Source organism: Chlamydotis macqueenii, chromosome 27 (assembly GCF_036417535.1).
Source record: "Chlamydotis macqueenii isolate bChlMac1 chromosome 27, bChlMac1.mat, whole genome shotgun sequence".
Lineage (NCBI taxonomy): Eukaryota > Metazoa > Chordata > Aves > Otidiformes > Otididae > Chlamydotis > Chlamydotis macqueenii.
The window spans coordinates 4,261,959-4,272,026 of NC_141582.1; the positions used below are offsets into that span (position 1 = coordinate 4,261,959).

Below are 10,068 nucleotides of genomic sequence, written 5' to 3' on the forward strand. Positions count from 1 at the left end.
AGCGCTGCCAGGCGGCTCTGCGGTTGGGGCGGAGGGGGCCCGCCCGCGGCCGGCGGGTGCCGAGCCTGAAGCTGCGGCCCGGAGGCGGCCGGTGCGGGACGCGATCGCTGCACCCGCGGCGCCGGCGGCCGGGCTCTGCCTCAGCCCCGGGCCCGGACAGGCCTCCCGCCAGCTCTGTCCGGCGTGAGCCCCGGAGGCCGTAGCCAGCAGGCAGGGCTCCTGCGCCTGCCCGGGGGTCACCGCCCGTGGCTGCTGGCCCTGCCTGCTGCCCGGGGCGCGGCCTGCCCTGCCCCGGGTGACACGGTGAAGGAATGTAGTCTCTGAGCCCCTCTTAGGGCTGCCGGCTGGGATGGCCAGTCTGACCAGTTTGCTGCACGAGTCCTGGGTCCGACGGGTGACAGCTCCGGCGTAATGGGCAGTTGTGCGCGTGGCTGTGGAGCTGCCTCTCCCAGGACGTGGCTTCTGCAGGCGTGCGTGTTCCTTTGAAGCACTAACAGTATTTACCAGCACTAACTGGTACAGCAGCAATAAGCAAGCAGCTGGAACACACTGAACATGAGAGCAAGAGGATCTTCCCAGCCTCTCCTCTCCTCTCCTCCTGAGTGCCTGTCAGGTGCCTGTTAAATCCCGTCCTCAGGCTGATGCTCCGTAGCCGGGTATCCAGAGGGAAGTCTCCCCTGAGCAGGCTCGATGCTTTTTCATGGCCTCAGCTGGCCTCACGCATGCCCTGCTGTGGAGGGCATCCTCCCCCGGAAGGGCTGTAGTGCCGGCTGTTTGACCTTTGACTGCTCCCCGTGCTCCAAGTTCCACTTTGGCTAATCATCAGCAGTAATTCTCCTCTTGGGCTAACTTCCTGTGTGACCGGGAGGTGAGATGTGTGTACAGGAGCAGAGGAAGTGATTCCTTCCTAGGAATCTGGGTACCTGGCTGTCTCACTGCTCTTGGATGCCTCTGAAATGAGGAGACGATAAGATCTTGGTCATGAGGAAGGGTTTTCTGTTACTCCATTGGCTCCTTTCCCCGAACCTGGGAGCTGATGGCAGCATGCTGTGCTCTAGGTGTGGTTCTGGACAAGTCTGCTCAGTCTGAGGTGTGAACGGTATGAAAATACGGGACGAGTGGCAGCAGGGGGTGATTCCCAAATCTGTCACAGTGCCAGGCAGTAGCTGGAGCGCCAGTCCGAGTCTGCTGCGTCTCAGGAGCTGCTCTGAGTGATGTGACCTCAGCCCCAGCACTGCCTTCCAGGTTTCAGAGCCCGCTGTCCCTGGCCTCCAGCCACCCTCTCTCCGAGCTGACGTCTCTCCGAGCTGCGTGACTTGCCTGACTTTGGTTTCTCTTTCCTCCACTAGTGCTGGTGGCATGTGAGTGCCTCATCTGCCAAGAAGCCGACTTGCTGTTTGAAGAGCTTTCCAGGGACACAGGCTTCATTCGTGTCTGTTACGACCCTTCAGCCTGAGTGGATGCCAGGGGCCTCTGGAATTAAACTTGTTCCGGGCGTCATGCAAGGATCCGCGCTGGTGCCTGTGTCCTCACGGAAAGAACAATAATAGCTGCACATACGGTAGGCTCCTGCAAGTGCCAACTCCCTCCATCTCCTCCAATGCAGGCTCAGGGATGGACTCCACCTTGTCCCGGTGAAGAGACTCTGCATGCTCTCAGCAGCCAGAAGGAGATTCTGCTGCCAGCTTCTTCGCAAGCTGCCCCACAGCAGGACTTGCTCAGCGGCGCCTTGGGAGGGTATCCATTCACGCAGTTGTGTCCCCACAGTGCCCGCTGTGCTCCCATGGATGAACCCGTGTGCGTGTTTCATTTTCTTTGAGCTCCTCAGCGCACACGGTCTGAACTCACCTGGGCTCCTGGCAGACTGTTTGCTTGTTTTCCCAGCTGGTCTCCCTGATCCTGTTGCGTTCCCTCTCTCGCAGAGCCCAAAAAGGATGTGAACTTTGGAATGGGGTCTGTGAGCAGGCTGTGGACTCAGTGCGTGTGTGAGACTGTTGCTGAATAACAGGAGGACTGGTTAATTGCTGCGGGCAGCCTTTCTGTCTGGCTGCAGGGCACCAGCCTTGCCTGGGCCCTTCACCATGTTCCTCCTGCTCCCCTTTGACAGCCTGGTTGTTAACCTCTTGGGGATTTCCATAACTGTCCTCTTCACTCTGCTGCTGGTTTTCATCATTGTGCCAGCAATTTTTGGAGTCTCCTTTGGCATCCGCAAGGTTTACATGAAAACATTATTAAAGATTTTTCAGGTAAGTCTTGTTTTTGGAATTTTCTGTGTGTTTGCAGGGGTCTCGTCAAGCGCAATCATGCGGGGAAGGGAGGTATTTGCCCCTCAGCAGGGCGTTGCGGATGCCTGGGATGGGAGGTTGGTTTGTTGGTGACACGTGCTGGTGCCAGAGCTGTTTGTGCCATCTCAGCCAAATGCAGTTTACTAGACCTCTGTCTGTGGGCTGGTTTTTTCCCTGTAATTAATCCAGTAAGTCTTCCAGTGAGGAAGTAGGATAGCGTGGCCCATAAGCGTGCAGTGCTGAGAGGAGGTCTGTGCTCGGGTGGGTTCATGTCCCAGGCAGGGCAGAGTGCTGTGGCAGTTCGATGTGGAAAGGATCCAAAAGGGGTGTGGGGTGTGATGGGGAGGGACAAGGCTGCGGTCAGTGGGCTGCTCCTCTCCAGCACGTGTTTGGGTGAAGCAAAAGCAGCAGATAAGGCAGGACTTTCTGTACCGCAAGCCCCGAGTGGTCTGTGGCCAAAACCCAGAGCTCTCGACACCCCTTCTGTCCTGGAGCACCGCCTGCTTATCTGCTGAGCCCAGCAGCCATGTCTGGACCTGCAGCCTCTGAGGATGACCAGCAGCCCTTGCTGGTGACCCTCCTGGCACAGAGAGACCAAGTGGAATTTTCCAGCTTGGGATCACGCTGTTTCCTTGCCTGCCTTTGGCAGGCGAATTTCATGGGCTGTCTCACAGCCAGCACGTCTCCTTGAAGCGAGTCCCTGGTGAGACCAGAACTTTTGCCAAACTCCTAGCAGATAAGGCCTGCGCCACCCTACCCTGGCAGCCCGAGTGAAAGGAGAAGGGGTGCCTTGTACATGATAGGGAGCTTTTAGGCTCTTAAACGTGGCATTCAAGCTGCTAAAGGATTTATCAGACAGCAACTGCTGTTTGAACGTGGCTGGTCTTCTGCAGGAGTATCTCTGTACTGGCTGGCTTGGTAAGGCAGCCAGCCTGAGGTGTGAATGGGAAGACCAGGGGCTTTGTGAGGTGCTTTGTTAACAGGTGACGGAAGACCTGACTTCAAATTTAGTGACTGAACTGGGAGAAAAAAATTAATTAGAAGTTTGGATTCTCTGAAGTGGAACTTTGCACCTTCTTTTCTTTTTTTTTTTCTTTCTCTGTTCAGTTCAGGAGTGTTTAGTCTCAACACCTATTCTGGTGTTTCATTTTGAAATTATTTTTCTGAAAAGACTTTGAAGTCTATTTCAGCGTTTATCAAAGAATCTTCGTGGTGGGTGAGAGGAGTGCTCTAGCAGAACTGTTCGCAGATTTGGTGGAAAATTCACTCGCAAGGTTTAGTCAGGCAGAGTTGTATTTCTGGGGAGCGCTGTTCACCTGCAGGATTTTCCCAAACCTGGCCCAGAGGGGCAGCATTGAGTCTGGCAACCTGTGGGACAGAGCCAGAGCTGTGGGCCCTGGGGTGGTGGCTGCACATCTGTTGGTGGTGGTGGGGGGAGACCTGCCTGGTGCTTCCCAGGGGGGACTCTGGGTTTTCTGCTGCCCCAGTCAGGACAGAGAGGTGCTGGGCTTGCAAGGAATGCCTTCTCTACGGGCTGCCTGGCTCCTGCTGGGGCACAGCTCCTCTTCTGGCTTCTCCTGGGATGGCAGTGTCTAGACAATCTTCTGCAATCCTGCAGTTCCTTCTGCTGGCAGAGGAGGCTGCTAGATGAGCCAGACATGAACGCTCCGTATGCAATTAGCATTCCCACATCGCTGCCTCCCGATCTGCTGCTGGCATGGGCTGAGAGTGGGATGCCAGGAGTTCACAGCGGCTTCCCCTTCCTCACGGATCCCTACTGGAGCAGCTGCCCTGGAGCGATAAGCATGTTGTACATGCATCCTCCTCTGGAAGCTTGTTCTCTTGGGACTGTATAATGCAGAAGTGTGAGGCTGAGAGGGTTACTTGAGGGTAGGCAGAAAGACTGGCCAGAAATCCAGCCTGCAGTTTTTGCTGGTGCCCTTGAGAATTAGCCGAGAGAGATTTCTGTGGAGATCAGGTAGTCTGGGCGTGGAGTTTGGCAGCCAGGTTCCAGAGAGCTGTCCAAGGGTGCTTGCTGCTGCTGTTTTGGACTGACTGGTCAGCTGAGAAGCAGCAGCAGCTGTTGGCTGAATCGAGGAGGGAAGAATCCATCCCGTCATCAGCCTGAAAACACAGTCTCTGCTTTGAGCTTAGAGGAAATGGGAGCTGAAAAATTGCACTGGTCCTGTGACTGGCTTCCTGCACCGTGCTGCGGAACACCCCAGCAGGGCGCACGGTCCACCCGGAAGCTGTGCAGTGGCAACCATATCTCAGGTGCAACAGAGCCTACAGGACACGGAGGCTGTAGAACATCTTGCTGTGCCATCCCACATGAGCTCTCTCGTTCCCTCTGCCAGTCCCTGCTTCCCGCTGGGGCTCTGCTGTGCAGAGTGGCGCACAAATGGCTGCACACCATGGCTGTCCTTTTCTGCGCTGGTTACCTCCCCGGCAGTCCTCTTGCTCCGTTGCAGGCAGATCTCTGCTGTAAAAGCGTTCCTCCCAGACTAGTCTCTGCTCCCACCTTGGTTCTGTTGCGTTCATCAATCTCAGTCCTGTACAGAAGCCTCCTCCCCGTCTTCTCCACTTGACCATGGTCCTCCCTGAAGGTCGGCTGTGAAGCAGGGGTATTATAAAGTGGAGCTACAGGCCTTGCGACTCTTGCGTGTCGTGTGTGTCTCTTGCAGTGGGCGACACTGAGAATAGAGCGTGGCGCCAAGGAGAAGAACCATCCGTTATACAAGCCCTATGTCAATGGTAAGGTCCTGCCCTGCATGGGTACTTGAGAAGTTAAAAATTCTTTCTGGGAGGTGGGGTCAATGTGGTGTCCCTGAGCAGCTGAGGTATGCTGGGGAGCCTTTTCCATGTAGATGGATTGGAGGGACCTGCAGAGAGATCTGTTTTGTGAGGAAGAGGAGGGAAGCACCCAGGGAGTGCTTCATTTCTGGATAGCTAGGACTGGTTTCTGCCTGTTTGGACTGGAGAAGGGAAGGGGGCCCTGTGGAGGGCAGGCAAGTAAGGGCCCTGGCTCTCAGCTCTCTTTGAGCGGGCAGGTGTCGCACGTTGCTCAGAGCTGCCTGTGGCATGTTGCAGGTATCATTGCAAAGGAGCCAACATCACTGGAAGAGGAGATCAAGGAGATCCGCCGGAGTGGCAGTGGCAAAGCCCTGGACACCCCCGAGTTTGAGCTCTCAGATATCTTCTATTTCTGCCGCAAAGGCATTGAGACCATCATGGACGATGAAGTGACCAAACGTTTCTCAGCCGAGGAGCTGGAGTCCTGGAACCTGCTCAGCAGGACCAACTACAACTTCCAGTACATCAGCCTGCGCCTCACTGTGCTCTGGGGACTGGGCGTGCTCATCCGCTACTGCTTCCTTCTGCCCCTCCGGTGAGTGTCGCTGCAGGAGCCGGCCTGCCGTGGCGGTGCCGGTGGCCTGTGCCCACTGCAGCAGTTGCAGCTGGTCTGCGAGCACCACGGGCCCTGTTCAACGTGATCAGGAGAGGCAGGCTGCCTCGGGAGTAGGGCCTGTGCCTGGTTTTGCTAGCGTGCTGCTTCCCTCTTTCTACAGGATAGCTCTGGCGTTTACTGGCATCAGCTTGTTGGTGACGGGTACTACAGTGGTGGGATATTTGCCAAATGGAAGGTGAGTCCATCTTTGAGGAAAGAGGGGTTGGGGAGCCCCCTGTGCAGTTTGAGACCTGATAATCCTGAAGTTTTCCTGCAAGGCCTGTCTGTTCTGCCTGCTGCAGACAAGGCAGGTGGTCCTGGCATCTGTAGCCTCTTGGGGACAAACTCCCAGTAGTTTTAAACAAAGGGCCTGGATGTGAGCAGCAAGCCTGTGGCAGAGACCTGGGCTCTGAAAGAAATAAGAACAGAAAAGAGCAAAGGCCAAAGTGTGGTTTTATGATTTAAGAGTCAATGGTCATAAGCTGATGGCAGAACCCAGGACGAGTCGTGTCCCATGGGAGAGACGTGAAGTCTTGGTTGGATCTCATGGCCTGGGGCAGCTGGGCTGAGTGGCACCGCTGCAGGGCAGATTGTAGAACTGGGGGGTGATGGTCTCTGTCTGGGCTGCAGGTGTAAGGAGTTCCTGAGCAAGCACGTCCACCTGATGTGTTACCGGATCTGTGTGCGTGCCCTCACCGCCATCATCACCTACCACGACCGGTAAGGAGGCACTGTCTGCTGGGGTTCGCCGTCCCACCGGCTGCTCCGGGCTGTGCCTCTTGCAGGCCTCACGCTTTGTTCCTCTGTCCTCATCTGTACCTTTGGTTTGCTTTTAGAGAAAACAGACCCCGCAATGGAGGCATCTGCGTGGCCAACCACACATCTCCCATCGATGTGATCATCCTGGCCAGCGATGGCTACTACGCGATGGTAAGGTCTACACTTCAGCCCCAGCTCTGCCTGCCGGGGCCTGGCCGCGTGCGTGCTGGGAGCAGTAAGCATATTGCATGGCACAAGGAGCGGGCAGCAGGAGGCTTTTGATCATGCGGAACTACTTTTCCCTGCGTGGCATCGCAGGGCACACGCAGACCCTGTGCACAGATACCCTGTCGTGCCTGGCTTCCCAGCGAGCTCAGCCTGGGACTCGGAGCACCAGGGGTCTCTGGGCATTGCCTTTCAGGTAGAGCTCTGGGCTTTGCTGTCCGTGGGAGAGCAAAGCACTTCCCCAGCTGGACCTCCTGCAACGTGGAAAGCACTGGGGGCTACGTCTGTCCTTCCTGTCAGAGCCTGGGCCTTTTCTTTTCGGCCTTTCCAGGGCAGGGGTAGAAAGATGGACCTCAGCTTGGCTGTGAAGCTGGGAGCTGCCTTGGCCTTTGTGTGTCCCCAGGTCTTGTAACTTGTGTCTTCTTGTCCTCTTCAGGTGGGTCAGATCCACGGGGGACTCATGGGTGTGATACAGAGAGCCATGGTGAAAGCCTGCCCTCACGTCTGGTTTGAGCGCTCTGAGGTCAGAGATCGTCACCTCGTCGCCAAAAGGTGTGACAGGTGCTAGCTGCAGGGGGAGGTCTGGAGGCTAGGAAAGCAGGGGGGTGCCTGCTTCCCGTGGTGAGGACGCAGCCTTGCCTGCTGGGTGTTGGGAGGCTGTGCACTGTTGCTGGCACCCAGGTGGTCCCCAGTGACTGCATGCTGTGTGCATTGCTAGCGATGGCTTCTGTGCCCTCTGCTGACTGGTGACGCTCTTCTGTTTAGGCTCACAGAGCATGTCCAGGACAAGAGCAAGCTGCCCATTCTTATCTTTCCGGAAGGTGAGTTGTGGAGCAGCGCCAGACAAGCGCCTGGTGGACAGGGCGCACTGGGACAGCTCTGCTCCTTGCCGCCTCGTGCAGCCAAGGGCCTCGCGACCCTTCGCTGAGACAAAGGGGACATTGCATCTCTAGAGCAGACTGAACCCAGAGTGTCGAAGGCAGATATGTGGTGTCCCAGTGACACACCCTGTGCGCACAGAGAGCGGGGTTTGGAGTGGGTGCTGGGGGGCGGTGCTGGGTGCCCGCGGCCTGGCCCGTAGGTGCGTAGTGTGGACTCCTGAACTGACGTGCAAAGGAAAGCTGAGAAGATTGTGCTTGCCTCTTACAGGAACCTGCATCAACAACACGTCTGTGATGATGTTTAAAAAGGGGAGCTTTGAAATTGGAGCCACGGTTTACCCTGTAGCCATCAAGGTACGAGAGGGCAGGTGTTGTTACAGCACAAGCAGCCCTCTGCCTGTGAGCTCAGTCTTGGCAGCCCAGCCTTGGCACTGCTGGCTCGAGAGCCTCGGCTCAGGGCACGGGGCAGCTGCGGGCACTCCGTGTGGTGCTGGGGGAGTGCTGGCCTGTAGCTGGGCTTGGGGTGGAACTGGAGCCTCAGGGAGGCTGCAGCCGCTGCCTGACTGCCCTGAGATCTTCCCTCCGCAGTATGACCCGCAGTTCGGAGATGCCTTTTGGAACAGCAGCAAGTACGGGATGGTAACCTACCTCCTTAGGATGATGACCAGCTGGGCCATTGTCTGCAGCGTCTGGTACTTGCCCCCGATGACCAGGCAGGTAAGGTGACCCTGGCCTGTCTGATCTGCGGCCTCTGCTGCCAGCTTGGCCCTTGGCTCCCGCTGAACAGTGTTGCTTTGCCACAGCCCGAAGAAGATGCTGTCCAGTTTGCCAATCGAGTGAAGTCAGCCATCGCCAGACAGGGAGGCCTTGTGGATCTGCTCTGGTGAGTCCCAGCGGGCTTTTCTCTTCCTGGGTCCTGGTATGTGCCTGTGGGCTGTACAGCTGAGTTTGTGTCTTGCACTGGGCAGAGCAGGCCTGTGGAGAAATGGAGGTACATCTTGCCTGTGACCTCCAAAACTGCTCTTCTGTAGCACAGACCAACGTCTTTGCTTCCTCTGTGTGTGTTGGGCACCAGGGCTTCTCTCTGATTCCAGCTTGCACTGGAATGCCCTGGTTCTGACCTGATGCTGCTCAGCAGAGTGGGTGGAGTTTGGGAACTTCCTTTTTCAGGCACTGAGATCTTCAGAGCCTGGGCCGCAAAGGGACTCTGCAGGCAGTCTGCTGTAGTGGTACCAGAGCAGCTCAGTGGTCTCTGACAGAGCTGCCAGGCTGAGCGCAGTGCGGGGCTATGGGTGCAGCTCCTGGCAGAGCAGGGTGTGAAAGTCACAGCTCCTGGGGACAGCTGGTCTGCAGGGTGCCCTGGCACCGTCGGGTACAGGTGTGGCTGGCTGCTGCGGAGCTCTGACCTGTTCTGAGCAGCCCCAGCTGAAGGTTCAGACAGCACACGCCTGCAGCTCCTCTGGTGGTATGACTCTCTCCCCAGGGATGGAGGACTGAAGAGGGAGAAGGTGAAAGACACATTCAAGGAGGAGCAACAGAAACTCTACAGCAAAATGATTGTAGGCAACCATGAAGACCGGAGCCGCTCCTGAGCCCACTGCCTCCAGCACTGTTACTGGGCCCTCTGCCTCCAGCACGAGCCAGGGCTTGCCTGAAGTGGCTCTGAATCTTTGGACTTTGGCTACTCCGGAGCTGCTTGGACTTGCTCCTTTGTCCGCTGGCTGTTCTTTCTGGAGGCACTATTACTGCCTAGAGCCTTCAGGCCTGGGCAGCTCTTGGCAAAGATGCCTTCTTGTTACTGTTACAGTGAAGCCCCTTGCAGGGGCAATATTAAATGAAACACTTATGGTGTCGTATGCTTCCATATGGTGTTTACGGGCCCAGTGGGAGGACTGGTGTGTTGATGTGCGTGTGTGTCAGTCACAAGTCTCCCACGGCACAGAAGCTGGTGAGCTGCACTGAAATTGGCTGCCGTGACAACCAAGGGAGTCTTGGTGCGCCTGTGCCTCTCGTGTCTGCAGCACAAACCGCTTAGCAGTATGTGGTGTCTCAGGCCATTTCCAGCTTTACTTTCCGAAGGAGAAGCCTTTCCTTCTCCTTTTGCCACCATCCTGTCATAGCCTAACCCAGACAATTGCTTCTCCAGCATCTTAAGTAACAGCCTCTTTGCTGGGGCTCCTCAGGCGGTGAGGGTCGTCCTCCTTGGAAGCCTCCCGCTGTCCCCTGGCACTGCAGGTCGCAGGCTGTTGTCACTGGTGTGGCAGGGGGAGCTTTTGAGGAAACCACGTCTGCTATGGTGGGAGCCCAGGGCGGGCAGGAGAGGCTGAGACTCCATGACTGGGGCAGGGTGTCTTCTGAGGAGACGGTGGGATCTGATCCTGTAATGCACCAACATGCACGTACATAACCTCCTCTTGTTGGAAGGAAGCTGAAATCTTGTGCAGGAGGTGGCACCCCTTTCCCTTTCAGC

The 10,068-nt window shown here is 56.7% G+C and overlaps 1 protein-coding gene across 2 annotated transcripts; it reads left to right on the plus strand.

Moving 5' to 3' along the window:
* Window positions 1-2,081: 2,081 nt before the first annotated feature.
* GPAT4 (glycerol-3-phosphate acyltransferase 4) lies at window positions 2,082-9,450 on the plus strand. 2 transcript variants are annotated; one of them, XM_086768054.1, is made up of 12 exons: window positions 2,082-2,246; window positions 4,970-5,039; window positions 5,376-5,673; window positions 5,855-5,929; window positions 6,364-6,453; window positions 6,570-6,663; window positions 7,154-7,269; window positions 7,483-7,538; window positions 7,867-7,952; window positions 8,187-8,315; window positions 8,402-8,481; window positions 9,082-9,450. In XM_086768054.1, the coding sequence occupies exons 1-12, from the start codon at window positions 2,082-2,084 to the stop codon at window positions 9,188-9,190; spliced, it is 1,368 nt and encodes a 455-aa protein (XP_086624180.1). In that variant the 3' UTR covers window positions 9,191-9,450. The 2 variants fall into 2 exon arrangements, with proteins under 2 accessions (XP_086624180.1, XP_086624181.1); XM_086768055.1 differs by having other exon boundaries at window positions 5,502-5,673.
* The last annotated feature ends 618 nt before the right edge of the window (window positions 9,451-10,068 follow it).

Excerpts from the sequence above, each read along its gene's own strand:
- GPAT4 (XM_086768054.1), top strand. The coding sequence starts at position 2,082 with ATGTTCCTCCTGCTCCCCTTTGACAGCCTGGTTGTTAACCTCTTGGGG. Across the intron at positions 5,040-5,375 it reads ATACAAGCCCTATGTCAATG|GTATCATTGCAAAGGAGCCA; the intron begins GTAAGGTCCTGC and ends GGCATGTTGCAG. Across the intron at positions 6,454-6,569 it reads ATCATCACCTACCACGACCG|AGAAAACAGACCCCGCAATG; the intron begins GTAAGGAGGCAC and ends GTTTGCTTTTAG.